Source organism: Fomitopsis serialis (genome assembly GCF_022376445.1).
Source record: "Fomitopsis serialis strain Sig1Antser10 chromosome Unknown B0H18scaffold_12, whole genome shotgun sequence".
Lineage (NCBI taxonomy): Eukaryota > Fungi > Basidiomycota > Agaricomycetes > Polyporales > Fomitopsidaceae > Fomitopsis > Fomitopsis serialis.
In genome coordinates, this window is record NW_025954972.1 from 502,135 (window position 1) to 527,728 (window position 25,594).

General features: G+C 54.6%; 11 protein-coding genes across 11 annotated transcripts; 9 read left to right on the forward strand and 2 right to left on the reverse strand.

Moving 5' to 3' along the window:
* Positions 1–454: 454 nt before the first annotated feature.
* B0H18DRAFT_952598 (OsmC/Ohr family) lies at positions 455–1,182 on the forward strand (the record flags this gene model as incomplete). The annotated part of the gene is made up of 4 exons (XM_048042132.1): positions 455–601; positions 661–820; positions 872–1,062; positions 1,117–1,182. The coding sequence occupies 4 exons, from the start codon at positions 455–457 to the stop codon at positions 1,180–1,182; spliced, it is 564 nt and encodes a 187-aa protein (XP_047897009.1).
* Positions 1,183–1,234: 52 nt separating this feature from the next.
* B0H18DRAFT_988863 (Alpha/Beta hydrolase protein) lies at positions 1,235–2,655 on the reverse strand. The gene is made up of 5 exons (XM_048044929.1): positions 2,524–2,655; positions 2,101–2,469; positions 1,890–2,044; positions 1,570–1,863; positions 1,235–1,507 (listed from the first exon to the last, which is right to left on the reverse strand). Exons 1-5 carry the CDS (start codon positions 2,648–2,650, stop codon positions 1,451–1,453), a joined length of 1,002 nt encoding a protein of 333 aa, XP_047897010.1. The 5' UTR covers positions 2,651–2,655; the 3' UTR covers positions 1,235–1,450.
* A 1,062-nt stretch (positions 2,656–3,717) lies between these two features.
* Positions 3,718–5,133, forward strand: B0H18DRAFT_1116187 (NAD-P-binding protein; the record flags this gene model as incomplete). Its single annotated transcript, XM_048033383.1, has 9 exons — positions 3,718–3,800; positions 3,854–4,086; positions 4,137–4,152; positions 4,207–4,238; positions 4,287–4,311; positions 4,364–4,454; positions 4,522–4,630; positions 4,691–4,801; positions 4,859–5,133. The coding sequence occupies 9 exons, from the start codon at positions 3,718–3,720 to the stop codon at positions 5,131–5,133; spliced, it is 975 nt and encodes a 324-aa protein (XP_047897011.1).
* Positions 5,134–6,195: 1,062 nt separating this feature from the next.
* Positions 6,196–8,611, forward strand: B0H18DRAFT_988893 (uncharacterized protein). Its single transcript, XM_048044930.1, has 21 exons — positions 6,196–6,417; positions 6,471–6,507; positions 6,563–6,604; positions 6,663–6,676; positions 6,731–6,829; positions 6,886–6,895; positions 6,950–6,967; positions 7,018–7,043; positions 7,097–7,122; positions 7,177–7,211; positions 7,273–7,297; positions 7,371–7,382; positions 7,436–7,451; positions 7,500–7,542; positions 7,611–7,711; positions 7,768–7,827; positions 7,879–7,906; positions 7,960–8,017; positions 8,065–8,089; positions 8,151–8,310; positions 8,371–8,611. The coding sequence occupies exons 1-21, from the start codon at positions 6,341–6,343 to the stop codon at positions 8,422–8,424; spliced, it is 966 nt and encodes a 321-aa protein (XP_047897012.1). The 5' UTR covers positions 6,196–6,340; the 3' UTR covers positions 8,425–8,611.
* Positions 8,612–9,036: 425 nt separating this feature from the next.
* B0H18DRAFT_988905 (uncharacterized protein) lies at positions 9,037–15,736 on the forward strand. Its single transcript, XM_048044931.1, has 12 exons — positions 9,037–9,189; positions 9,237–9,393; positions 9,717–10,139; positions 10,192–12,933; positions 12,987–13,665; positions 13,688–13,887; positions 13,954–14,204; positions 14,254–14,473; positions 14,527–14,660; positions 14,713–14,804; positions 14,853–15,226; positions 15,285–15,736. Exons 1-12 carry the CDS (start codon positions 9,106–9,108, stop codon positions 15,578–15,580), a joined length of 5,652 nt encoding a protein of 1,883 aa, XP_047897013.1. The 5' UTR covers positions 9,037–9,105; the 3' UTR covers positions 15,581–15,736.
* A 1,861-nt stretch (positions 15,737–17,597) lies between these two features.
* On the forward strand, positions 17,598–18,316 carry B0H18DRAFT_1116191 (uncharacterized protein; the record flags this gene model as incomplete). The annotated part of the gene is made up of 3 exons (XM_048033384.1): positions 17,598–17,658; positions 17,733–17,917; positions 17,987–18,316. The coding sequence occupies 3 exons, from the start codon at positions 17,598–17,600 to the stop codon at positions 18,314–18,316; spliced, it is 576 nt and encodes a 191-aa protein (XP_047897014.1).
* A 380-nt stretch (positions 18,317–18,696) lies between these two features.
* On the reverse strand, positions 18,697–19,712 carry B0H18DRAFT_988909 (uncharacterized protein). Its single transcript, XM_048044932.1, has 4 exons — positions 19,372–19,712; positions 19,179–19,280; positions 18,950–19,036; positions 18,697–18,896 (listed from the first exon to the last, which is right to left on the reverse strand). The coding sequence occupies exons 1-4, from the start codon at positions 19,643–19,645 to the stop codon at positions 18,805–18,807; spliced, it is 555 nt and encodes a 184-aa protein (XP_047897015.1). The 5' UTR covers positions 19,646–19,712; the 3' UTR covers positions 18,697–18,804.
* An 836-nt stretch (positions 19,713–20,548) lies between these two features.
* Positions 20,549–21,736, forward strand: B0H18DRAFT_1116193 (uncharacterized protein; the record flags this gene model as incomplete). Its single annotated transcript, XM_048033385.1, has 4 exons — positions 20,549–20,669; positions 20,729–21,097; positions 21,151–21,629; positions 21,683–21,736. 4 exons carry the CDS (start codon positions 20,549–20,551, stop codon positions 21,734–21,736), a joined length of 1,023 nt encoding a protein of 340 aa, XP_047897016.1.
* B0H18DRAFT_988918 (uncharacterized protein) lies at positions 21,607–22,544 on the forward strand. Its single transcript, XM_048044933.1, has 2 exons — positions 21,607–22,319; positions 22,379–22,544. The coding sequence occupies exon 1, from the start codon at positions 21,829–21,831 to the stop codon at positions 22,138–22,140; it is 312 nt and encodes a 103-aa protein (XP_047897017.1). The 5' UTR covers positions 21,607–21,828; the 3' UTR covers positions 22,141–22,319; positions 22,379–22,544.
* Positions 22,190–22,950, forward strand: B0H18DRAFT_71992 (uncharacterized protein). Its single transcript, XM_048039220.1, has 3 exons — positions 22,190–22,325; positions 22,385–22,513; positions 22,580–22,950. The coding sequence occupies exons 2-3, from the start codon at positions 22,391–22,393 to the stop codon at positions 22,880–22,882; spliced, it is 426 nt and encodes a 141-aa protein (XP_047897018.1). The 5' UTR covers positions 22,190–22,325; positions 22,385–22,390; the 3' UTR covers positions 22,883–22,950.
* A 1,184-nt stretch (positions 22,951–24,134) lies between these two features.
* B0H18DRAFT_988925 (uncharacterized protein) lies at positions 24,135–25,497 on the forward strand. The gene is made up of 4 exons (XM_048044934.1): positions 24,135–24,304; positions 24,681–24,826; positions 24,887–24,914; positions 24,970–25,497. The coding sequence occupies exons 1-4, from the start codon at positions 24,212–24,214 to the stop codon at positions 25,105–25,107; spliced, it is 405 nt and encodes a 134-aa protein (XP_047897019.1). The 5' UTR covers positions 24,135–24,211; the 3' UTR covers positions 25,108–25,497.
* The last annotated feature ends 97 nt before the right edge of the window (positions 25,498–25,594 follow it).

The window sequence follows — 25,594 nt, forward strand, 5'->3', positions numbered from 1 at the left end:
TTGAGTTCATCACAGCAACAAAAGTCTGCCTATTATATAGGGAAGACGAGAGGTTTCGGGAGATCTGCCTAGCAGTCTAGATCTACTGAGATGAGGAACGAATGCAGCGTGGCAGCCTAGTTACGCCAAGTCTGGTGAGTACTCCAATCTAATGCGTCACTTGCAAAGTCGCTGCGCTCTGATTAGTCCAAATTGATCCTAGCACCAACAGAGACGGACGTCATGCAGTATTATGGCTCCCGCGCGAGGTGCTAGACCAGTCCCTGCTCGAAATCGCTCGAATACAAAGCCCCGGCCTACATGACTTACATCAACACCCCTGCCCTTGCTCACACCTCGCGCTTGCACATTGGTACTCGTCTGACGAATCGTATCCGTCGTTTTCCGCTGCTCTTACACTGCATCGGTATTCCCGCCGTTTTAACACACTTTCCTTGCTCTGTATCCAACCATCATGCGCATGGCCACTGCTGTCCTTGGCTCTCTAACGACCCACTCCATCCCTCGCCGCCACTTTGCCAGTCAAAGCGTTCGCATGTCACCGCGCTTGCATAGCCTGCCCCAACACGTGCGGGGCATCGTGAAACTAAAGGACTTCGTCGTCAGTGTATTGTCCTAGCCATGATGATCCTGCCTAGCTGATGAAATTGCCATTCACAGCACCGCGCCGATGCCACTGCCCAAGGCGACGGGAGGATACGCGGCGTGACGAAGTCTGGAGGCGACAGCCCTATCGACCTCGATATGGACATGCCCAAAGCCACGGGCAACAAGGGCTTAGGATCGACCCCCGAGCAACTCCTTGGAATGGCCTACGCCAGTAAGTGTTCCTCATCCTATTATTGTGTTATGTACGCTCAGCCTAGTGAAGTGTGCTACCTTGGTTCGCTGCAGCTGATGGCCGCGAGAGCGGGCAAGGAGCTCGACGAAAACGTCAAGGTGCACACGAAGGTCTTCGTCGGGCATCCCGAGCACTCGGCTGTCGAGGAGGGTCTTGGACTGTCTGTCGAGGTTGCCGTCGAGGGTATTGATGACGATAACATCATTGCTACTGCAGACAACGTCAGTGTCGCTGGTCAATCTTCCTATCTTTCCTGTTCTGACTCCGGTCTGCAGTTCTGCGCCTACAGCCGTGCACTACGTGAAGGTTGCGAGATTTCGGTCGTGAACTTGAAAGGGTGAGGCATTGGATGACCTGACTGCATTCTCCGAGTCAGTGCTGCCGGCCGTCCTTCGTGGGCTTGTTGACGGTAGGACATTCGACACATTATACCACAGTGCGTACATTTCTACGTCTTCCCTTGACCCTCCCCGACGTGGTTGTAAATCCTCGGTCCACTGACGGGCGCGAGCGGAAACCAATATCTGGTCCCATCACGTCTACTTGGCAACCAGGATCTCTATGTACATATGTACATGCCGTTTGGATGGATACAGACAGTCTATACGTCTACTGTACCGCTTCAACAAGCGCTTGCAGCGTCTTCTCAGGATCGTCCCAATGTGGCTATTGATTCAACAGATCAGACGTGCAACACAGTTGAGAAAAATGTACTGCTGGGCACTCACGAAGTGATTCCCGCCCGGGATCATCCTGAAGTTGATCAGCCCGCCTCCGTTGGCCTCGTGGTCCGCCAGGATGTCGAAGTACGCTGCGATGCCAAACGACGGCGCTGCGTCGCAGCCCAAATGCCATACTTTCATTTCCGGCAACAGCGAGCGCACGTCGCTGTCGAAACACGCCTTGCGGAATGCCGACAGCGCAGAAGGGAACATGCCAAGCATGATCGGCAACTCCTTCACGGGCTCAATCATTGCAGTACGCTCCTCCGCGGACATATTGTAGATCGTAGGTGCGCGCGGCTGGACGGGACGATATATTCGATGACGCTCTTGTCGCGCGTGGACAAGTCGCCATGGTCGAAGTAAGCTGTGAGCCACTGGAGGCCGAGCTGCTCGCGCTGCTGCTCAGGGATCGACAGGATTTGGTTGTGCGTCCAAGTCTCTGCTGGCAGCGAATAACCGAGAGCGAGTGATGGCGGGTCTGCAGTACGAGGTATGTGTCACGAACCGGTAGAGCAGACTTCACTCGGGACTTACCCTCTATGATGAGAGCCCGCACGTACCGAGCGAGACGTGCTCGCGTCTCGGGTGGGTAGCTGCTAATGTTGGCAATGGCCCGGGTGACATAGCCTGTGCCTGCGGACCAGCCTAGGATGGCAAGCCCGCCGCCCTGGCGATCACTGGAGATGGGTGGTATGTCTTCCTTTTGCACGAAAGCGTCCACGAAGTACCCGATCTCGTTGCAGAGTTCATCAGAGACCTTGAGCTTCTCCGCGTCTGTACCAGTGCTAAGCAGTTTCGCCGAGTGCTCAGATACTGGTGTGGATCCCCCAAATCCACGTCGGTTGATCGCGACGATGCGCAAGTTGGCGGTATGTGCTATGGCTTGCAGTCGCTTGAATATCACTGGGGAAGATCCGGTAAGCTTGACTGGGGCGTCGTAGAGTAGAGGTGACTTACGATTGTTGAATATGATACCATGCACGACGAAGACTGTGATGTACGGTGCATCTGTAGCCGAGCGAGGCACACCGCTGTCCGTGTAGGTGAGCTCGCCACCGTCGGAGTCGAGTTTGAGTGCAGGCATTGTGTCCCGAAACCTGAGCACCGTGGTTACTGATGCGGCCCCTTAAGTAGCACATCACTGCACCTACCGTGACCTACGAAGGGGTTTCATCCGGGCTTCATTCATTCAGCCATACTCCGACAAGACTGCGGTTTGTGATGGGCGCCGTGGTTCGGGACTGCAGAGTTGCGTGCAGTTTCACTCCGCCCGACATCATGCGTCGGTGTGCCAAGGCGCGTTGATAGCGGGAACGCAGCGCAAGGATGAGTATGAGACGAGGCTATAGCTGGCTATAGCGTGTCAGGTCATACTATCTCGACGACGGGTCCGGTTCCGACATGGACACCGCACACGTCTGCAGCCGCTAACGTAAAGTCTATGATGATAGAACGCGTTGTCAGTACCAGTACGTTGTCACGCAGGGTAAGGATGGAATGCGATCGGTCACAAGCACGTGAGGGTTTTGTCACTCACCAAATCACTCACCACCCATATCCTCCTTTCTTCAAGTCCAAGTCGTCAGTATCTTTGATGATACCAATACTCTGCTCACCGGCACCACTTGTTTCCCGCTTATACTCCTAGCATACGCTCGCCTCAATTCTGCAATGGTGCGTACAAGGAGGCGAGCTTCAGCGATGCTGACATGCTCGAATTTCCCGACATCACTCCATATCACGTTGACGGATCCGTCTTGCAGGCGTGAAGCAGAGCATTCTTGCGCTGGACCTGCGCTGGACGTCAATTTTGTGCAAGATGTCAACGAAATAATATAGCGCAAGTTACGCAAAGAGAAGGTCGTCGGGCCACTGGCATGGCGCTACCAATGCATGGCGAACGGCGGCAGCAGACTGTAGCTCACTTACAGTCGACATGTTCGAGCTCGTGGCTGTTCTGGATGATCCTGTGTCTTGTCAAATATAGTTCGCTTCAAGTGACGCCTACTTATTCCCATAGTGTGTCTCACGGGAATCAGCGATGTCCTATCACACTATTTTGAACTCTACCCCGTCGTCCGCAACTCACTGCCCACTTAACCGTGACGTACCGCAAGTCAGCGATAACAACGACTCTCTTCCGTCGGTATCATGGGCCTCTTCTCTACAAGCTGGAATCCCTGCACCGACCTTCCTGACTTGGATGGCAAGGTCGCCATAGTTACAGGAGGAAAGTAGGTCTGCGTACACTTTCATCGAGGTATCGTCAAGTCAGACACGACCACAGCTCAGGTGTTGGCTATGCCACCGTCCAACACCTTGCCCGGCATGGTGCCAAGGTGTATATGGCCGCACGTAACGAGGAGCGCGCCAGGAGCGCAATCAAAAGACTGCACGATGCAGGACTGGGTCCTGGGAATGGCGAGATTGTCTGGCTTCCGCTGGACTATAGCAACCCAAGGAATGCACAGAAGGCTGCTGAAGAGTTCAGTGCGAAGGAGCGGCGTTTAGACATCATTGGTGCGTTGTCCTGCACTACTTCCGAGCGTAACTGATATATGCTACGACAGTGAATTCTGCAGCATTGTGCGTGTACTCCACGGTGTGCGTTCTTTGCTTGCCCTGTTGACACTACAATAGATTATTAGTACCCTATGCAAAGTCGTGCGACGGTGAGTAAATCGGAGGTCCCAGCGACTGTTTATAATGTCTGTGTCCAGGCATACAGGACATCACCGTGGTGAAGTGTGTCTCCCCTGTCGAGTGCGGGATCAATTCTGACAGACAATCCATCCAGCTATCTGAGTCCGATTGTCTTCGTCAAGACACTGTTGCCAATTATGAAGCAGACTAGTGAAGACTTGAACAGCGATGTCCGAATCGTAATGGTCAGTCGGTGTGCTACACGTCCTCATCCGTGGTAGCAGATTGACTGTTCTCTACTCAAATCGCTAGGTTACTTCGGAAGGTCATCGTGGGGTTCCAAAAGGGCTTCACTTCCGCAGCATTGATGACTTCAACGAAGAATTCAAGGGGAAGTCATTCGCGTCCAACCGTCGGTATAGTGAGAGTTTCACTGTCACTACAAGAATGTTTCCAGCGCTACGCTGACATCGCCTCGTAGATCTTACGAAATACATGGGAATGCTGTTCGCAGCGGAGTTACAGAGATGTTTTGACGCCGAAGGTACTCCGATCATCGTGACATCTGTCCACCCGGGGGTCGTTAATTCAGGTACGTATGCTTTCCCCGTCTCAAGACCTATCTGATCGGTACGCCTTGCATCTGTAGAGGGCGTCCAAAACTTTGCCCACTCCGCCGGTGGCCTGAAGACGCCGCTGTACGCCTTCATCGCAAATACATTCTTCACAGCTCCCGAGAAAGCTGCCTATGGGACAGTATTCGCGGCGGCTGCATCGGTTGTGCGGGAGGAACCGCAGTACAAGGGAGGGTATCTCGTTCCGCCCATGAAGCTGACTGCACCATATGCCCCGACGCAGGACCCGGAGTTGGGAAAGGAGCTATGGGAGGCTACTGAGCGGATACTTGCAGACATTGGGGTGTAGTTCTCCAATCATGAGCTTGTCGACTGCATTGCAAATGTCCTCGCATCATGGATGAAGTGCCAGTCAACCTATGGGTGCGCAGAGTCTTTCCATCATAGAAAGTTAGGAAGGATGTCCGTTGAGTCGTTGATAATGATTTCCTCGACCTACCGCCCACATGGTGGCAGATGGCACCATTACCGGCAACCTCATGTTACAGCATATCATCGGCGGAGTGTCATTATACCCAGAACAGCGATTTCTTCAGCTTGGAACAGTCAGATGACGAAGATAGCCCAGTAAGTACCCACGTTTACTGCCTTCAGGATACTTATCACTGATATCAAACCTTGGTTTCGACATGGGAGCGATAGTAAATTCGCACATGCCAGCGAACACTGTTCTCATACTCCCGGGGCTGTGCCCCTCTAGCTTCGGCTGGCTGACGTGTCGTAACACCTGCAGCGTGCATTCACGCAGAAATTGTGCTTGACAAAGGACCACGGACGTTCCTTCCTTCAAAAAGGTACGTCGTTTTGGCGACACTTCAACGACTAAGACTGAAAGGGCGTATAAGATGCATGAGCACAGCTCCGAAACATCATAACGGGAAGATCATCCATGTGGTGCGAATAGAGGCACTAGTACGGACTCAACTTCTGATTGTCATTGACACGGATCTGATTCGTTGGCCCATGTTGCCGAAGTGTTGCCATCCTCCCGTGTCTCTACCGTTCGACTCTATGGCAGGATTTGTAATCCTGTTGCTTGCGCCCCACGGGCATCTTTCAGCCCTGTATTGACTAGCACCTGGCAACAGCGGGCTATTCGCGATTCTGCAGCATGCAGCCTCTCGGTGTCTTGCTTGGACTCGGGTACCAAGCGGTTATGCTGCAACTGGTCAGACATGGAATTCCACATTGCACCCGAGTCTCAACGCAAGGAGTATCCTAATCGCTGGAAGCCAATCGGAACGCCGTTCAGTACATATCTGCGTGAGCGCTTGGTCAGGAATCACCGCAACACATCAGGTCTGTCTGTTTAACGCTCTCGGATCCGACTCGGGCTGCTTCTTACTCAGCGATTGCCCATTCTACATCTCTGGATCGGATTCAGCATAGCTGAACCTTCTGTGCTTGATGTTGTCGCACGTCCTCACTGCGCCGTATTTAAAGAGGCGGTACTGAGATGCGTTCGCACAGTCTCTTGTTCCCTAGGACACGTCGCCATGAGTTCCGCGACATTAGCCCTCAACTTGAACCCCACGATGGGGGCGATGTTTGTTGCAGTGGTAGTCAGCGCCGTGTGAGAATATTTCATGTACTGGCACTCACATAATACAACTTATCGCCCTCTAGATTCTATGGCGTTACTACCCTCCAAACGATCTTCTATGTAAGCGGCCATTTGTTGTCGACATCACATTACAGCAATACTAACTGAGCCCCAGTACTCGACTTATCCGCGCGACGCACTATGGATCAGAGTAATGGTGCGTCGTATCTCAGGTCGGGCATGCATATGGGGCGCCTACTCAGGACGTTTTACAGGTTGTGTTCTTATGGTAAGCTCTCGTGCATCCATGACATCGCGTCGGCCCGGGGCTAATATCTCGAAGGATACTTGATGGCCTCTCTTTGATCATGATATCGTATGGCCTATACACATACTTGGTGATCGACTACATGGATCCCTTTGCCCTCGAGAAGTTCAGCCGGTGCGTGGCATTGGATCCGGCAATATTTTCATCGTAGCTGAGTCCACATCCTTCAGATTCTATGGAGTACGTTCGAGGCTTATCTGAATGATGAATAATGCTACTGACACGATTGCGTAGGCTGAACCCTTCAGTGCGGTTAGTGTGCTCACATTCGTATCAGTATCGAGGTACTAACATCCACGCAGGCGACTATTGCATTTGTTGTGCATGAGTAAAGCGACCTTTCGCGTGTATGATTGAGACTGTCTCACATTTTCATCGTAGATTCCTGGTCTATCGTATCTGGTGCCGTACGTAGGGAAAGCGCTTGAGGTATGAGAACGATGCTGACCCCACCATGGCAGTGGATAACAAGTTTGCCCCTTTGGCCGTTCTACTGGTGAGCTACGTTAGGGCTGCATAGGACTCCATTGCGTGTTGACTAATGAGTGAACTTTCAGGCTCTGCTTTCCGCGTTCTCATGTGGTAAGCATCTGACGGCGCCACTCGCTGGGTGTGAACTTGAAGCTTGAGGTCTCATCTTCGGCGCGTGATTCAGGTCTATCAATCTGTGCGTGTGATGATGTCCTTTTTTTCTTTGCCGTATCTAACATCGGCGCATAGATGCGGCACAGAAAGCGTGAGTTATGGGCGTTGTTCCCTGGCACCCGCACTTATGTGTTTGCAGAGTGGTGCATCCTTCGTTGGCAGTCGTTCTAGAGGCCAAATCGGTACGCCGCTTGGGGCTCAGCCTCAGGCTTTGCGCCGCTTGCTGATTGCGCTGGTGCTACACTGGCAGTGGAGCGTCATACTAGGAAACTCATTAGCATCCTTTATTGACATCGTGATTACCTGCACAATCTGTTTACAGCTGTATCGCAGTAGGACGGGTGTTGCGAAGTAGGTCGACTGCTCTTTACATCGGAACGTCATTACTGAGGTAGTTACACCGGTAGGACAGAGAGGATGCTCCAGCGGCTGACATTGTACACCATCACCACCGGACTGATACCCGCGTACGTTTCTGGTTCGTTTTCGAGGTAGCTTTCTAACACACAAAGATATAGCATGATTTGCCTTGCCGAGCTTATCTCTGTAGGTCTTCATCTCGCTGTTGTTCGTTCGTCGAGTCTTGAAGCACATGGCAGTACGAGGTAGCCCCTGCAGTTCTCGCTTTCGAGGTTTTCGAAGCACTCGTAACGAAATGTGAGTTCTCCAAGTTGATTGTGGATAATTGATCTGACATCCGCTAGCCTATGTCAATACGTTCATGGCAAGGTGAGCTGAATTTATGTCATCATATTACATTACGACTAGGTGAAGTTAACCTGATCGATAGCCTGAACGTCCGGCAATCTGTCCGAGGGAAGGGTCTCGCCGAGACGACAACGGGAAACACTCCTCATGGAGGCAACCTGGCTACTGTCGAATTCCATGTCTCCAGTGACAGCTCGAACATTCTGGGCAGCGCGATGGCAGGTACATTGGCTTCAAACACGGTAAGGTCGTACTAGCGGTTAACTTACCCCCAACTGAACGCATGTCATTCATGGCCGTAGCCAAAGGAGACGAGCGAAACATACGGCGGACCGTACGGCACTCATACCGTCTGAGACGTGGCGAGTATCGACGCAGAGTATGTGGAGGCAAGGATGATGGGCACTAGACGGTAGACCTAAAGATTCATCCCTTCACAAATTAAAAATACAAAACATGTATTAGTATAGGTATATTTGTACGTACGTGTCAGCTCAAGTATGTACGTGGTGGTCAGCTGCAGATTGTATCACTATGCTGAGGTCACAACTGTGCTCAACCTCAGTGCTGAGGCTATACGCCGGACGCGCGCGCGTAAGTACGCCCTGTTCGAGTTCGCGAAACAGTATTTACAAGGCATGCGATTGCATCCATGAGGTTGCGCATCATGCATGGCCCCCAGGACTGAAGTACTGACAAAGGAAACAAGACTTGCGGGACGACTTTGTGACGACTGCTCGGATTATGGCTCCTCAGCGCAACCTCAGCGAGGATTGTTTTTGGAACTGGCGGGCCTCGATTGCGATCTGCCACCACGTGACGTCGTACTGAACGCGTCGTTCTTGTTCCGACTCGGAACATTGTTCGCGCTGAGGTCCTCATATCCTCATCCTCTGTGCCCTACCGCGTTGTCTCTCGGTGCCACCAGTACGGGGCTAGCTTAGACCATCCTTCCTGAGCACTAGTAGTGTCCTGAGCTCTGCTAGTGCCCTGTCTGTCCCCGAGATTGGCTACAAGGATTCCGGGCTCGCCACACCATGAACGTAGCGCAATTACAGCCACCGGCCTTGCCGCAGGTCTCTGAGAGAGTTGTGCGGGATGCTGGGGATACAGAAGCAGACGTATGTGACCTACCATCTATTCTCGAATGGATAATAACAACCAGCAGTTTCTCGCGCTGCGACTTCTCAACAAACGCGCCCGCGTGCGAGTGTCGCCTGAGCAACTTGACCTCGACGCTCTTCCGGGCCAAGCACGGCTATTCGCGCTTGCGAACTCCAAAGGATGTTTCGCTGCTGTTGCGCGAGATGCTAGCTCAAACTGGTGTACGTGTATTCTTTCTATCGGTGTCTCGTATGCAGCTGTTCGGCGGGATTGGTCGTGGGGCGCACATCTGCTCTTGGTTGCATGCGTGTCCAACGCCTGACCTGATGGTAAGTAGTGACATGGCTGATGTGTTTACGATGAAGTGGATACGTATTCGTCCATCGTGTGGGCTGATTACACCTATCAGGGCCGTGGAAGGTCACCGTCATGTCGGCCATGAGAAGGGTCACCGGTACATCCATGTCTCTATGAGCCTGCGGACTAGTCAGCTGCATACGAAACGCTCAAGAATATTGGAAAATTTATTGAACATTTGCTCTAGATCTCTTGTCCGCATCTCTTGCGCAGCTCCGATCAAAGTTCACGTCGTCCACTCAAGCCGGCGAAATCGATTTCACAACACAGACAAGACATCCCCTGCCTGGTCCAGCGACCTCTATCGCCTACGCACATAATGAGTCGCGTATGGTGGTTGTGCTTGCGGACGGCTCGATTGCTGTATATGACGCACCATCATTACTCAACAGCTCGCCGGCTAGCCCTCTGCATGTGTTTCCGGCCAACGAGGGAGCCAGTTTTCGTAAATTAGCACCAAACCCAGGAGACATGCCAGAGCTCGTGGCAGTACTTCGCGACGTTGGTGAGCGAACGGACGTCGTGGCCGTCGAAGTGCTCGACATACAGAATATGCGCTCTGTGTGTGGCTGGAGGAGTGGTACAACCCCCAATACGAAGCCGACTGCCAGTGCGTCCCTCGTTTGTCTGCTCAACACAAATGTTCATCGCTTATTATACAGTGTCGTGGTCTGCCAAGGGAAAGTTAATCGCGCTAGGTCTGGCCAGTGGGGAGATCGAAGCTTTCAGCCCGACTGCTCCTGCCGTGGTGAAAACTGTGGTCCCAAAAGTACAGGCTCTCAACGAAGGCACCATCATTTCTACGACATGGTTGTCGAATATCGAACACTATTGTGTCTACACGCCACCGGGCCCTCCATCACCAGATGCTGAGCACACCCATTTTGTCACGCTCTTCAATCCGAAGACCAACGCTCTTGTGGAGGTCAAGGTCAATCCGCCTGCCCTACCATTCCCAGGTCTACGTGCTCCGGGCCAGTTCATCGTACTATTCCGATCATGGCACACGGCAAGAATACTTGCCTTCGTGGGCGACAGCGCTTCTTCCGACATCGGTGTGTTGGCGGCTCTGGGGGAGATCGGAACCCCTCTGCACAATCACTGGACGAGCTTGTCGCTGGAGGAAACGTCACAGCCTACAGTACCGTTAGACAAGGACATGAACGATACCGTCCTGGTCGGGATGGAAGCTGACCTTACCAGCAAGGAGCCGTTACGCTACACCGCGCCGTCCGGGGAAGAGTCTGATGTCCCAGCGCCGCCCGTGCTGTATATCTACGCAAGCGATGGCACGATCGTTGCTTGGCAGGTCGTGAACACAAAGGGGGTCGCCTATCCTGGAATGATCACTCCATCCGCAGTGACAACGTCCGCGGGCGGCGGGATGTACGCTGAGCCTACACCGACGCCTTCTACGCTGCAAGCACCAGCGATGGAAATCTCCACCTCATTTGGATCCTCGTCACCAGCAACGGCTTCACCAATGGCAGCGACACCATCTGGGGGTGCAACCTCCTCTGGATTCGGCTTCGGCGCTTTCGCCAGTGGCGCAACGAAGTTTGGACAATCGAGCATTGGTTTTAGCGGGAACGCTGACAACGGGACGCCCTCAGCCCCAGCGATGGCATCGCCCATGCCCTCGCAAAGACCTCCTTCACCTGAAGAGGAGACCATGGAAGCGGACAACGACGCCGGCGGTGGTTTCGGTGGACTGTCCCTAGGCGGCGGCGATGATACGAACAAGAACAAGACCTCGTCTGTCTTTGGGTCTTTTGGCTCCCCCGCTTCCACCGAGAACCAACCAGCTGCCGCCTTCGGAAGCTCGTCTGGCGGCGCGTTCAGTGGTCTAAAGCCAGCGACTGGCTTCGGTGCGTTTGGCAGCCAGGGCGCATCAGCGTTTGGTGCCCCTTCGGCATTCTCGAGTTCATCGGATTCTTCTCCGCCCTCTGGTGGTGCTTTCGGTAATATGAAGGCGGGCGCTGGCTTTGGCGCCTTCGCCAATCGAGGTCCGTCTGCGTTTGGTTCGGCGCCGGCATTCTCTCCTGCGTCGACAGCAGCCCCGTCTCCTCCGGTGTCGTCAGATGCGAAATCGACCTCTCCGTTTGGCGGGTCTATTTTCGGGCAACCGTCCACACCACCGAAGACAACCGCGTTCGGACAGCCATCTACTCCCGGACAACCTGCGTTTGGGCAGGCATCCTTCGGGAAGCCTGCATTTGGTCAATCTGCGTTTGGCCAGTCTGCGTTTGGCAAGTCTGGCTTTGGGCAATCAAGTTTCGGTCAACCTGCGTCCGGCGGTAGCCAATCTTCTACAACGACAGCGAGCGGATTCGGTGCTTTCGCACAGGCGAGTCCGACTGGCTTCGGTGCAGCACAGCCGAAGCCAGACGCAAAGCCCGCGTGGGCAGTCAAGGCCGAGGGTGGTTCTGCTGCTGCGGAGGCACCCAAGCCAGAAGTCAAGTCACCAGCGTCGGCGTTTGGGCAGTCAAGCTTTGGACAGTCAGGGTTCGGACAGTCAGGACTTGGACAACCCGGACCTACCCAGACGCCGTCAGCTTTCGGCACTAATGCCAACAAGCCATCTATCACTACCTCTGGCGGATTCGGTGCATTCGCTCAAGCGGGATCGAGCGGGTTCGGGGCTGCCGCCTCCAAAACTGATGCAAAGCCTGTCTGGGCAGCGCAGTCCAACAGCCAATCCACGACACCTGCGGAAAAGACCAAGCCTACACCCGCTCCTACCACTATCCCTGCTCCGACGACTCCTCCGCGCACGCCGCCTACCCCCAGTGAATCTCGTTCACCGACGCCGGAGAAGCGTTTTGAGGCCGCCACTCCCGTATCGAGTCCTCCCTCACCATCCTTGGCCGCCGCGCCCTCTTCAGCGCCGACAGGGAACGCCTTTTCTCAGCTGAAAGCGTCTCCCTATGGCTTTGGTAGCGTGGATTCTGGCTTTGGCGCATTCGGTGGAAGCGTGGCCGATACATCCTCGCCATTCTTCAAGGCAGTGACGAAGCCAATGGACACACCGGCTAAACCGGCTTTCGCAGCTGGAACTTCCGCCTTCAGTACTTCACCCCCGAGTGCTGCTACAGGTGCAAATAAGCCGGTTTTTGGCGCACCATCGCCGATTGGCGGTGGTCGATCTGTGTTTGGCATGCCAAGTACCCCCAGTCCGAAAGCGACGACAACGCCAACCACCACCCCGCCTTCAGGCGGAGCCTTCGCCGCTTTCAGCGGAACTAAGTCCCCGTTCGGTGCTGCGTCGAGCGGGGCTAAGTCTTTCAGCGAGTTGCTCCGCGACAAGACTGGTCAAGAACTCATCCAGCCCGTCAGACCATCGAAGACAGTGGTTGAGCAAAAGAAGCCCGTGTCCGCTTTTGCCAAGCTTCCGAAACCATCTGGTACGCGGAAAGTATACTGGCTGTCGCGCTGAGCTGATGTCGATGTTGTACAGACAATCAAAAAGAGAGCGACGTGGCAGAGTCTGGTGGCCTACTAGATGACGACGACATTAACTCTTCAGAAGAAGACGAACACGACGACGGAGCTTCCTTCTTGTCAGATTCTGAGGATGAACCTGACGCTGAAGGTAGCGAGGAAGGTAGCGAAGTGGAGGAAGGAGAGGAGGGCGCTAAACACGGAGAGGAGGAAGAGGAAGAGGAGGAGGAAGACGATGACGATGAAGACGACGAAGAAGAGAAAGAGAAAGGCGATGCGGTCAGCTCCTCTCCGGTGAAGTCTCCACTTGTCATGGATGCCTCGAAGGCGGAAAGTGGGACTGAGCATGCCAAATTGCCAACTCTGCTCAGTCGGATTGGGCCAACTACCGCTCCGGAAAGCAAGTCTGCTCCCGCAGTAGTGGTACAGAGAGAAGGGAGCACCACGCCTCCTGGCTCCCCCGTGCCTGCGAAACCTGCTTCTGCTCCGCCCCCTCCCTCCATAGGTCTTGTTCCACCACCGGTCGTTGCAACCAACCTGGGACCGATCGTTGCATCGAATCTGGGCAGAACCTCGACCCGGCCTATCCGCAGCTCTCCGCTAGCAAGCAAACCGATTAGTCAAGACGACGATAGCTCTGAAGGAGGACAGTCGCCCCCTGGTACACCGCCGTCCAGTTTGAAGCTCAAGGCGGCGTCCGGAGGGCAGATTGCACAGCATCTCGGCCAAAGACCCCCCCTTGTTGCCAACGTTCAAACCTGCGACGCCTCCGGCCGCGGCGCCTTTCTCTCTCGCTCCGCCATCCGTAACTCCTTCCGCTCCTTCAGCACCATCAACGAGCACACCCCTCGCACCCGCATCAACTAGCCAAAAGGCGGCGCCTTTTACGCTGGGCGCATCCGCTGCTCCGACCTTAGGTGTGCCCACTCTGACCCCTCCTCATCCTGGCAAATTCAGCCTGAGTCCTGCTGCGTCATCTTCAGCGCCCAAGACCTCTGAATCTTCACAGCCTGCTTCCGGTATCCTCAGACCCAGAACTCCGGTTGATACTTCAGTGGGCGCTTCCACGCCCCCCGCTGGTCAACTGAATGTACCTAAATCGCCGCCATCCCAGCCCAGCGCAAAGGGCATAAAGCTTACCCCGCCAACTCCGACTGGCAAGCTCCCCGTAGTAAAAGACTTGCAGGGCGAATGTGAATTTTTGGTCAAATATCTCGATGGCGAGTTTACACGGGTGAGATCAGTCCTGGTATCACCGGCCGCAATTACTGAACTCTCAATAGTTGTTGCCTCTTACGCAACTGGCAGCCAAGCGGAGAGTGGAGCTGTACAAAGCTGGTCTTAATCTAGCAAACCTGGATGAAGCGAACAACTGGCGCATCAGTGACTTGCCCCGCCTCGAGCAGTTGATGTTTATTGCGGAGAAGGATCTAGCACACGTCCAGGACCAACTGCAGTCATATATATCGGCGATACGAGACATGGAGTCTCAGTTGCTTAAGGGTTAGTTGTAGCTCTTCGCTGCGTGAAGTCCCACTGATGATCCCGGTATCCAGCGAGCACAAGAAAGGAGGAAGTCATACGTTTCGACAAGGTATCCAAAGATCCGGAGTTCGCTCGCATGCTCAAGGTCCGCACTCTGGGCCCGGAACACTTGGAAGCTCAAAGTCAGTTGCGTAGAGAAATCAGAGTACGTCGAGGCCAAGGTGATGAGGCGTGGCGGCTAACGTAGAGTTGTTTAGGCCGTCCGTGAAAGGCTGCAACAGCTCGAAGGGCATATGCAAGAGGCAAAGAAGAAACTTGCATACATGAAGTCTGGCAAAGCCGCGCTCAGGTACTGTCCCTCCTTGCTTACGCCTGAGCATCATACTGACTTATGAAGACCTCCTTCTTTGTCGCTCATCAACGGTACCTGTAATCATCTCGAGGAAGCTATCGAGCAGAACGAGGATGCCGTTGCAGACCTGTGTAGACGTACAGCTCATCTGAGCCTCGAGTTGGCGCCCCGCAGGTCGAGGTGGGATTACAGGATAACTGACGAAGACGTCACGCGACACGCGGAGGTGACACCTAATTTTGCCGTGTCTACTGCCGCAGCCTTGAACGCGGAGATGTCGGCGAACAAGTTGAAGCGCGCTCTTCTCGCTGCCCGCAAAGAGCCTCTGCTGAACACTCAAGCCATCTCGAAGATGCCTGTCGCTCAGGATTATGTCTTGCCGGAGGTTACGGCCGAGCCCCAGACGCCTCCTCCGTTTGGTGCGTGCTCAAGTGATAACTGCCTCCTCCTTTTTTCCTGACGAGGCGATGATTTCAGACGATTCCTTCTCCCCCGATGACCATTCGTCCCCCCCTTCCGGACATCGACGACTGAAGGCCGGGAAGTTCCACCAGAAGCCAATACAGCTGAAGAAGTCCGCTTCTCCGACGCCCCCGCCTACTGCCAGCTTCAGCTGGGGTCCATTGCCCAGCGTAACACCGCCAGCTCCCTCAAAGGCCCTACCGTTCGACCTGCGAAAACCCAGTGCGTCGCCCAGCGCCTCACCCACTCTGCCGTCGTTATCAGCTTCATGGGTCACGGATGGCTTCAGTGTCAAGACGGAAGGCGCTTGATGTCGCACTGTTCGTTATAAGCATCATTCTCTCTGGTATTCGTCGTGTCTTGTACTGTGATGTATCGACTATCTCGTTGTATTATGAACATTGTTGGATCGCTTCCAGTTCTACTTACAGCGGAATCCGACCTAACGTGTCTAAGCTTACTCTCAACATCCTGCTCCGCGAAGACCAGGAGCACATGTAGACACAGGCCACCGTAAAGCTTACACCTGCAGTGATGTCGTTAGGTCTCGTTGCCGACCTCGCGGAATAGGCAACCTGCGCGACATTCGGGTAGTGGCAGAGGTGAACATGCCCATCGCCGCTGTGATGTTCCCGATGTTCGGTAGACACTGCGTCTGCAACCCTTCGCGCACTAAGACTTCTTGTGGTACGAATGCTCTTCGAGTTCCGATCGGGATCGACGCAGCGAATGACAGACTCCAGCTATGGGACGAAGCAGACCGTTGGGGCGTAGTACGAAAAGAGCAGTGGCCAAGATGAGCACAGGGGTCAGCAACGGTACATTGTGTACGATGTAGTATGGTACAGAGTTGGTAGCCTACTCGAGAACGACCAGTCCCCGCAGAGCCAGCTCCCCAGCCGTCCGATATGAGGGATTCGGTCGCCCAATCTATGCCCAACACCCGGCGTGTGCCCGTTCGTACCCCCGTGTGCTCGATTGTACACTCCTCCTGATTCTAGTCGAAACTTACACATTGGATGTGCGATGACCCACTAGCGTCATTGACTGACACTATTACCATCCGCTCAATTACACCTACCGCCTCCACTGTGGATCCTTCTGGCATTAGCCTGGTAGTGGCCAGCCGCTCGCCTTCCTCTGGGAAGCCCTGTTCCAGGAATTGCCTTAGATCGGCGAGACACATCGACGCATCCCTGAAGACAACGACGAGCGCAAAGGCGTCCGCCTTTCGGCTGAGCCCACAATGCTGCACCGGACTGCCCTGGATGCGATAGATGATCGTCTCCATCTTCCTCCGCGTGCCCGTCGCAGGATCGAGCACGAGGATGAAGGTGAACGGATCCGCTTCCTGAGCGTCTCCATCGTCATGCCTGCCGAATGCAACGACTACATCCAGCGCAGCGACATAGTGGACCTCGCGCACAGCACCCCCGATGGGTTCAGCGCGCCATCGGACGGTCATGGCGTCCGAGTCGATGGCGTAGATCGTAGTCTGGCGGCAGCCGCCTCCCTTCGGAAGCGCGCCGCTGTCTGCCTCGTAGACAGCCAAGAGAAAGCTGTTCTCGCCCAAGGGCGCGCTGCACATAGGGTAAATGCGATCGCCATCCTCGAGGGAGACGGCGAGCTCGAAGCTCGCGTCCGGCTCCGGGAAATTCGGGACGTCGGGCCCGCGCCAGCGCAGGACGTCCATTTTGTCATGCCACGCCTCGGAGGACGTCGCGATGATGTCGCCGTTTAGCTTGAGCGCGACGGGCACGAGCACGCCTCCGACTGTGTTGAGCCGTTTTTGTTCGCGGGTCTTCAGGCGAGCAGGGAGGTTGACGCCACCCAAGAGCCAGTCTTCTCCCGCGACGTCGCAGAGCAGGAGAGTGGTGAGGCCGTCGGGCGGCGCGCCATCCTCGTCCTCTTCGACAGCGGCGAGAATCTTCCCATCGGCGTACTGGAGCGGGACCCGCGCAAGGGAGCCGTAAAGCTCGGGCTTCCGGATGAGCCGACCGTCGGTGAGGCTGAAGACCCAGAGGAGAGGAGAGCCTGAACCGCGATCGGGGATGACGACGATGCTACGCTCGATGTCGATGATGGGGTTGAGCCCAGGCGGCGTTTCACGACCTCCCTGTTCGCCGTTGCCACCCTATTCTGCGCACTTCTCCTCGTACAAGCCGCACCTGTGAAACCACTGGACGTTGCGGAAGTGTGCGGCAAGATCACTAGTTGCGACGATTGCGGTGCGCTACTTCTATCTGGCACAAGGGAGCGATGCATTCTGACTTGTCAGCCAATTGTAGTGAAGAAGAGTATCTGTGGATTCACCTACGACAGCAAAAAATGCGTCGCGAGGAGTACAGATACAGCCTCCAACGCGGCTCAGTGCAAGAACGTAAACAAGGTAGGTTCTTGCGGTTCTCGGCAATATAACAAAGCCTTGATAGACTTTTTGTCCGTTCCAGCAACCCGCACAAGGTGGGGGCGAGTCCAGGGCAGATGCGGAGAAGATCTGGAAAGGCATGGAGAGTCATGTCTTCGATGGTCGCAGCGACAAACCTACATCCGGAAGACATCTCACCTCGACCTGGTTCAAGGTAAACCAGAAGTCTGAGAAGATGGTCATCAACACACAGACGTCGCTTGCAACAGTCCCCTTTGGAGTACGTCCTTTCGTCCGTTTGCCCCCACGTTAGCTATTAAGTGTCGAAAACTGACTCTGCCCTCTGTAGCTGAAGCAGAAGAAAATAAAGACGCTGTTCATCGATGACAAAAGGACGGGGCTCGTCAACAACAAGGAGCAAGAGTTCACTGGCAAGTACACCAGGGACACAGTCGCGCGGATGTGCACAGACGCAATCGAGAAGTCGCTGGAGGAGAGCAAGTCCAAGACCTCTTTGCTTGCAGGGGACAACGCCTACGCCGTGAGATCCTTCGACGGAGGGCCGAACGTCTGCGTTACCGTTAACAAGGACAGCTGTTTTCCGCAGTCGGTCAACCCCACAACGAAGCAGCCCGGGGAGAAATGCGGAGGTTGTAGGATGCGGAGCGTGTTCGCGTAGTGACTGGTATTTTGTATGCAATTCTAGAACGAAACGATATCGTGAGGGAAAACGCATGCTTCGGTTCAGCGCAGAGCTCACCGAGAACCGCGAGAAGTCAATTCCTTCCGAGACCAGTTCGGGACCAGCAAGCGCCAGTACTCAAGCATGCTGCATTGACCTCGAATAGTAAGCATCGCATGGTTGTGTGCGGATACCACGGTTTATGTCCTCGAATGAGCTAACGGACACTTCGGTAACACGCTTCAGAACCATCATGAACGGAGCCCGACCACTCCCTACCTGTACCTCTGAATGTGACAAGCTCCATTCGTACTTCGGCATCGCAAGAATCGCTTGCACCTTGTCTGTGTGAACGTCCCAAGCCCAACATCAATCGCAAACACTGAAAGCGATGTGATTGTTTTGCCTAGACACCCTTGCAAGCTCACGGCAAATACGAGGGCCAGGGAGTAGATGCTACAGTAGGTGACACGCACAGTAGACCTCTAGATGGTGAAAGGATACTCGGCATCAAATTGCTCCTTGTCAAGCGTCCGACCGTGCTGGTTAATAAACTTCGTCAGTTCGGCATTGAGCTCTGTGGGGCATGTCAGCGTGTGCTCTGAATGGTTTGGGGGGTAAATGGTTTACCGTTGAGCGGCATGGGCTTTGTGCATTGAAGAGAGTAGTGGTCCGAATGCTCGTGGAGGATTGTGAGCGAGTCGGGCAACGGTGTGCCTGTTGTGGGAATACGACAAGATCAGTATGCTTGCGACGACATATCGGGCCGTCCACGCGTAGCAAAAGTGGCAGATAGTACGTCCGCTTTGATGGTCTGGTTCACGGGAGGGACATAGCGAAGTCGGACATATTGACGCACCTTCTTTGAGCACATACACCAGGATATTCGCACCCCTGAAATTTCTCACGACCTCCTGGAATGTAGGCGACAATGGCGGTCTTAGTGAGCATCCGTTCGGACCTACTCAAACGTACATCATCGCCGTAAACAGAGAGCAGAAAGAGGACCGCATGAGAAATATTAATATAATGACTTGAAGAGGCTGGCGCACCGATGAAATTATCCCCCTTCGCAGGCAGCACCAAGCCTTCGGGCGAAAGCTTCAAATCATAGCTAAATCGTTTCAACGCTTTCTGCTGTTCATAGTCACGTAGATTGACGTTAGACCCAGACTGGACGCGAGCAAGCTCTACAGGGACATGGTTGTAGCGGCCGAGTAGAGGGCGTGGAGTCGGTGCAGTCGCATATGTGCGACCGAGGGCGAGAAGTGCAGATGGGACGCGGGGCGTTGACGACGAGCAACGGAGGAGAGAAGAGGACAACATCGTTGGCGGGCAAGCAGCCACCCGAGCAAGTCCAGATGTTTACGAGCATGTGACCGTGGCAAATATCGTGGGCACTTGTAAAGTCGCGTCGATCCTCGAGACCCGACCAAGCGTCGACCGTCCAAACGTTCACCGGCACCGGTCACTGTGTGCAGCTCCTTCAGCGCACACTTTAAATACCCGCTCATTACTCAATATCTGGAGCGATAGTGATGGCACATGAGCCTTTATGCGGGAAGTATCATTGCAGCGCCATACGGGTCGGACATACCGCTCAATGTGGTCAGTACGTGCGATCGGATATTGGTAGAAACTATTGTGCTCAGAGGCTGCAGGAAGTCCCACATACATCATGATAGCACGATCGCTAGGCAAGTGGAAGTTGGTTTCTAGATTCAGGATTACTAGGACTGATTAACGACATTCTCTGAAGGTGATGTTGCATGATACATGTGGGGAAACGATGTGCATATGCGACCCAGCGCTCTACTACGTGCAGGCCTTGCGCATGCCGCACGAGCACACCGGGGCTAGATGCATCACTTTCACAGCGCCGGTGACGGCGGTCTGGAACGACGGGATCTAGCACCCACTACATGCCCCATTCATGCTGTTTGTCGCTGCTGATCAGAAGTTCTCAGTTCGCTTGCACGTCAGCGTGTTGCGTTCGTGTATAGCGCGGCGATGAGTGTACGTCTGTGTGCGTGCCTGAGACATAAATCATGGCCGTGATTAGCGAGGGCGGTCACCGCTCATGATATTGTCAACATCGGTCGCCGAAATCGCAGACACCATCTGTCTCGATCCACCAGGTGACATCCCGGGACAGTTTATAACTCGACCTTCCGTAGTAAGGCCAACAATACATCCTCACACAACACGTTCAGACAAGTGCAGCCCAGGATGCCATCGCTAGCCCTGGCCAATGGAATCGAGTTCCAGTATACGGACAGCGGTATACCCACACCTCAGGATGTTCCCTATGTGACTGTCATCGCGGTGCATGGGATGGGATACAACGGTGGTGAGCGACAGTACCATGTGTCTAGAATGCGTTTGACGATGTTTGTTCGACAATATCAGGTATCTTCAACCGAGTGCAACAACTCGCCAAGGACACAAAGCTGCGCATTGTGGCAATTAATCGCCGTCAATACGTGGGCTCGACGCCTATTTCGGACGCAGAAGCGGCGTTGTTAGTGTCCGGCAGCGACGAGCAGAAGGCGGAAGTTTTGGCTGCTCGTGGCGTCGAGCTCGCGCTATTTACTGTCGCGCTCATCAGGCAGGAAAGCATCCCGCCAATCTCGACTGACAGGAAAGGAGGGGGTGTGGCGCTGCTCGGATGGTCTTCTGGGAACGTCGTAACCCTTGCGATGGTCGCAAACATCGAGAAGTTACCGTCTGATTCGAAGAGTTGTCTCGCGACCTACGTGCGTGCACTCATCCTACAAGGTAAGTCATCTACGTATGGCACAATCGCGAACTCGGCTGAATCATGTTTTAAGAGCCACCGTCCCTCGCCATGGGGTACCCACTTCCGACGGGGACTTGGGCTCCCCACATGGACCCATCCATACCGGCCGAACAGCACACACCTTTCTGGGCACAATGGATCACTTCGTACTTCGATCATGGAGACCTCTCCAGCCGTGACCCCACTGCGCTCTCGTACACCGTCCCATCGTTTACTCGTCGGCCGACAATTTACGGCATGACTGCAGACGAGCAAGAACAGATCCTGGACCAGTCAGTGTCCGAGATGCCGGGTATGTTCTGCAGCGCCGCTCAAGCCCTCGCGAACACCCGTAAGGCATGTTTTGACCGCGCCGTACGAGCGCTCCTTCCCAAGATGAAGATATGGCATATTGCCGGGGCTCGGTCTGCGTCCTTCGCGATTCCTGGTCGCTGGAGTCTAGAGGACGATGACAAGGCCAACGGAGGGGCACTCCTGAACTTCATATTGATCCCTGGTGTGAACCACTTTGTAAGTGTCAGCTTTAGCTCACCGATTGATGTGTCTGAAACGAGCCTGGCTAGATGCAATGGGACGATCCTCAAGAGACGCTGAAGGCATACTTAGAGGCTCTTTGAGTCGACATGGTGCTGTCGATACCTACGGTGCAAACAGCATCTGGTGGAGTTCTAGTAGTGATCGCAGTTGTTAGGAGGTACCTGCCTTTCAGATGAGGCATGTCGCGATGATGCTCGCGACGCTATCCATCGTCCTACTCCGAGTTGTTGACTCCCAACACCATCAGCATCATGATAGACGTGAAGAGAACATCAAATGCATCAGCGCCGCCGCGAGGCCGGGAACGGTTTGGAGGCAACTGTTTGCTGTGCCGCGAGTCGTGAGACACCTTGAGAGCGCCGCATTGAAGGAATTCGAATTGTGGGTCCATGTCTATGTCATCTTCATCCTTCGTATCAAAACGGACCTAACCTTGCTTCCTTTTCACGCCGTGACTAGTGATGCAGAAGATAGCATCACATGAATGCATGTGCTACAGTACGTATAATCGTCCTTGTGCGGGTAGCACCGATCAAGCTTCTGCGGGTGCCCTGTAGGTACTCCGTGCTTCATCGTGGATTGAATGAGGCAACCAGCATGCTGTTGGAGCACGAGGTACCCTCAACATATAGCCTGCGATCCCATCCTTTTGGTACGTGATCCCTGAAGGTCGTCTTGTTCATTAGTGCCTTGTTTCGTCTGGGCGTGCCTCTGGGTCTTACCTGAAGGTCGACATGCCCTGTGAGCCCCACAACATCACGTTCGACGACAAATCACCCCTCTTTCATTATCTACCTTCCAAGGATGGTCCATCGAACGTGTCCTGGTCCATCGCGGTCGGACAAGCTGGATACCGGGTAGGTTGCGATGTTATCTCCAAATTGTAGCTGTGACTTACCTTGACTTCGATGTTATTTATCCAGGAGCAGCATTATACAACATACCTAACCGGGGCATCGGTCATGTTCGAATGGACAGGCACCGCAGTGTGGTTGTATGGCTCAGGAAACGTGACAGCATACGAGATCGTGACAAGCTGGGCCAGTGGAACCGTTCTAGGTGTAGGAACGCCGGATACCGGCGGGCTCCTCTTCAGCGAGCCAAACCTGCCATACGGTCCGTACTCTGTGACACTCGTGGTCCATCAGGAAAACCCTCTTTCCGTAATTCGTGGTAATGTTCTAAAATTGTCGATAATACACAGAACACGGCAGAACACTCAATAATACTTTGCCATTATGAATCCAATGCATCACGCCTCTCGTATTCGCGAGTATTATTCCGAAGTCAGTACTTGTTTCTCGCATGTGCAATAATTTGCATATATTCGTATCACTGGGTACATATTGTCTATAAAATCGTGGACTGCATAGTATTAAGCCCAAGGGTCTAGACTACATCATTACAAGTTAGTACTACAGGAGTCATTCATCTGTGGCCAAGCACAGGTATACCTATGCGTATCCTAGGCTCGACCCGTGCACATACCCACCCGGGTACAAATCCACCACAGCAGATACAAGGTCCACATAGGCAATTGAGACGGCGAGCGAGCGGGACAGCAGGCAGGCAGAATGGCGGGTAAGTGGAATGGTGGGTAAGCAAGACGGCGAGGGAAATAACAGGTGAGAGGAAGACAAGTGTGAGGGACGACGGGTATAACGAGATGGTGGGCGAGCAGGACAGCGGCGAGGGGAGCGACAGGGAGTTTGACAACAGACGAGGGGGGCGGCGAGCGCGGGAAACGGCGGGCGAGTGGAATAGCGGATGGGCGAGCTGGACAGGGGGCGAGGGCGAGAACGGGTGACCGAGTCAGCGCGCGAGCGAGCGAATTAGCAGACAAACCAGTAAGATGACGTCGTGGCGTGCCCTTCCTCAGCAAGCCTACGCGCGCTGATGCTCGGCGGGCTTTTGCACGCCGCACTGAGTGCCTGGCAGGCTGTTGATCATCGCGGTCCTGCTCGATGGGCTGTGTTGTATCAGGCTTGGGCACATCGTACTGGTGTGCAGCGAGCTGGCCGATGTCGTATCAGTGCGCGCCGTATCCGTATGCGCTTGTGCTCGTTGGGCAAACGTGCGCCGGGGCCGTCTCTGTTGTGTTCGACTCCATCCACTTGTCCTTGATGGGCATTCTCGGAGTCGAGGTAAACAGCGGTGTACTCGCCTGACTCGCTGGCCCTGCTGGCCGCAACCCGCATTCCTCGCTGCACGTCAGCCCTTCGCGAGCGTCCAGCGACGCTCTTGGCGTGTCGCTGGGGCTCGTTACGGTCGCGTACAGCGCGATCTAGAGCCGCGTGGTGGTCCGATGCACACGCCATCTCTTGCGGACGGGTCCACAGGTCCGTACTGGAGATCGGCGGTGGGCAACTTGAAGTGAGAGCGAAGCAGACAGGGAGGAGCGGGCTGACTGTGAAGGCGGACTGTGAGACTGGAGAGTCAAAGTCCAGCGAGCGCGCGTGACGTGTCGTGGCTGAGGCGCTTAGCACTTCTCGCGACTTGCCCGCAACCTCCACGTCCGCATCGACTCAACTTCAACGCTGCGCTCAACGTCAACGATGCGCAGTAGCGTTAAGCCACACACGAAACACGACGGAGAAGCAATGGCAACACGGTGTTGGGGGAGGCGGGCCCTGGCAGGGTTAGTACAGGTGAGTCGTTCGCCCACTTGCGCACGCGAGCATACGCTCGCCCGCCCTTCTCGCCCGCACAAGTCGCCTCCCCCCGTCTGTCCTTCTTCCCATCGACCCGGCCGTCATCCCCGAAGAAGCTCTCGCTGGCCAGGCCGTCTAAGGTGCCATCGAGGAGGCATGAGAAGGCCCGTGCGCGGCTCCTCGGACCCATCCCGCTCGGTGGACGCATGACGCGTTCAGTTGCGTTCCGCCCGTCTTCTCGCCCGCCTGTCTTCTCCCGCCTGCCGCCAATCAGTATTCCCATTGCTGCAGCCTGCAGTTTGAGTCCTACACCGACCTAATCGAATCAGGTACGCGTCGCACGGTTAAGAGTGCTCACCCAGTGTCCGGACAGTGGGTCACGTACCTCCCCCTCGGCGTGGCAACCCTCATTGACGCGATCATCGCGCTCTCGCTGTCTCCGTTGGTGTGTTGCAACAGCATAGACTCAACCATCACTGTGTTGATGCTCTACACGCAGAACACGGGCGTGATCACGAGGTACGGCACCCCTCCTTTGACAATCCGGAGTGTCCTGCTGAACGTCGAACCCCTGCACAGTCTATGCTCGCTGACAGCGATCATCGCGGTGCGTTATCTCTAAACACGTATGTACCCACCTCTGACTCCGCCTTCTGCCGCAGATGACCGCGCTGCCTACGACGTTCGCGGCCATCAGCGTCGAGTTGATGCTCACTAAGCGTGCGTCCGCCTTCCCTCCCAAAACTATCCCAACCCTAATCCTCCCCACAGTCTACATCAACTCCTTCCTTGCGATGTAAGTCTCCCCCTCCCTGATGTGCTCATGACCACTAACTCCGCGTCCCCAGGTTCAACGTGCGGAACAAGCTCCGCATCCGAAGCTCCATCGTCGACACGAAAGACGCCCTCGGCCGCCCATACCCACTCGCCTCCGAGTCCACGCTACCACCTGCCGCTCTCCTACCCAGTCGTACGGGTCAAGCTCGGGAGTTCCACGCAGACAAGGTTCGCAAGGTTGAATAGATCAGGTGTTGGCTGAAGCACTGAGTGCTACATGATGCATAGGTGTTGATGACGAGTAGTGGACAAGTAATATATGTATATGTTAGAAGTAGTACTTGCCTACGAGTTGTACCCACTGTAATGTCTTGGATTGCCGACAAATGATACATCAAATGTTTCCTCATACCTATTTCTGTGTGCAGACTGTGTTATGAACTCCAAGAATAAAAGGAATGATCCATATAATGATGGGGAAGTGTGGCTGTATTCGGCATGAATATCGTG

Coding starts and splice junctions, on each gene's coding strand:
- B0H18DRAFT_988863 (XM_048044929.1), bottom strand. CDS start 2,650: ATGCCTGCACTCAAACTCGACTCCGACGGTGGCGAGCTCACCTACACG. Junction 2,470..2,523: donor TGGTATCATATTCAACAATC/GTAAGTCACCTC, acceptor GATCTTCCCCAG/TGATATTCAAGCGACTGCAA. Junction 1,864..1,889: donor TGTCCACGCGCGACAAGAGC/GTCATCGAATAT, acceptor CGTCCCGTCCAG/CCGCGCGCACCTACGATCTA.
- B0H18DRAFT_988893 (XM_048044930.1), top strand. CDS start 6,341: ATGAGTTCCGCGACATTAGCCCTCAACTTGAACCCCACGATGGGGGCG. Junction 7,044..7,096: donor ATTGCATTTGTTGTGCATGA/GTAAAGCGACCT, acceptor TTTTCATCGTAG/ATTCCTGGTCTATCGTATCT. Junction 8,018..8,064: donor CGAAGCACTCGTAACGAAAT/GTGAGTTCTCCA, acceptor GACATCCGCTAG/CCTATGTCAATACGTTCATG.
- B0H18DRAFT_988905 (XM_048044931.1), top strand. CDS start 9,106: ATGAACGTAGCGCAATTACAGCCACCGGCCTTGCCGCAGGTCTCTGAG. Junction 9,394..9,716: donor AGATGCTAGCTCAAACTGGT/GTACGTGTATTC, acceptor CATTTGCTCTAG/ATCTCTTGTCCGCATCTCTT. Junction 14,205..14,253: donor TCGATGGCGAGTTTACACGG/GTGAGATCAGTC, acceptor AACTCTCAATAG/TTGTTGCCTCTTACGCAACT.
- B0H18DRAFT_988909 (XM_048044932.1), bottom strand. CDS start 19,645: ATGTTGTCCTCTTCTCTCCTCCGTTGCTCGTCGTCAACGCCCCGCGTC. Junction 19,037..19,178: donor GGTGTATGTGCTCAAAGAAG/GTGCGTCAATAT, acceptor TTCCCACAACAG/GCACACCGTTGCCCGACTCG. Junction 18,897..18,949: donor AAAGCCCATGCCGCTCAACG/GTAAACCATTTA, acceptor CATGCCCCACAG/AGCTCAATGCCGAACTGACG.
- B0H18DRAFT_988918 (XM_048044933.1), top strand. CDS start 21,829: ATGAGGCATGTCGCGATGATGCTCGCGACGCTATCCATCGTCCTACTC.
- B0H18DRAFT_71992 (XM_048039220.1), top strand. CDS start 22,391: ATGCCCTGTGAGCCCCACAACATCACGTTCGACGACAAATCACCCCTC. Junction 22,514..22,579: donor TCGGACAAGCTGGATACCGG/GTAGGTTGCGAT, acceptor TTATTTATCCAG/GAGCAGCATTATACAACATA.
- B0H18DRAFT_988925 (XM_048044934.1), top strand. CDS start 24,212: ATGCGCAGTAGCGTTAAGCCACACACGAAACACGACGGAGAAGCAATG. Junction 24,827..24,886: donor AACACGGGCGTGATCACGAG/GTACGGCACCCC, acceptor ACCCCTGCACAG/TCTATGCTCGCTGACAGCGA. Junction 24,915..24,969: donor CGCTGACAGCGATCATCGCG/GTGCGTTATCTC, acceptor CTTCTGCCGCAG/ATGACCGCGCTGCCTACGAC.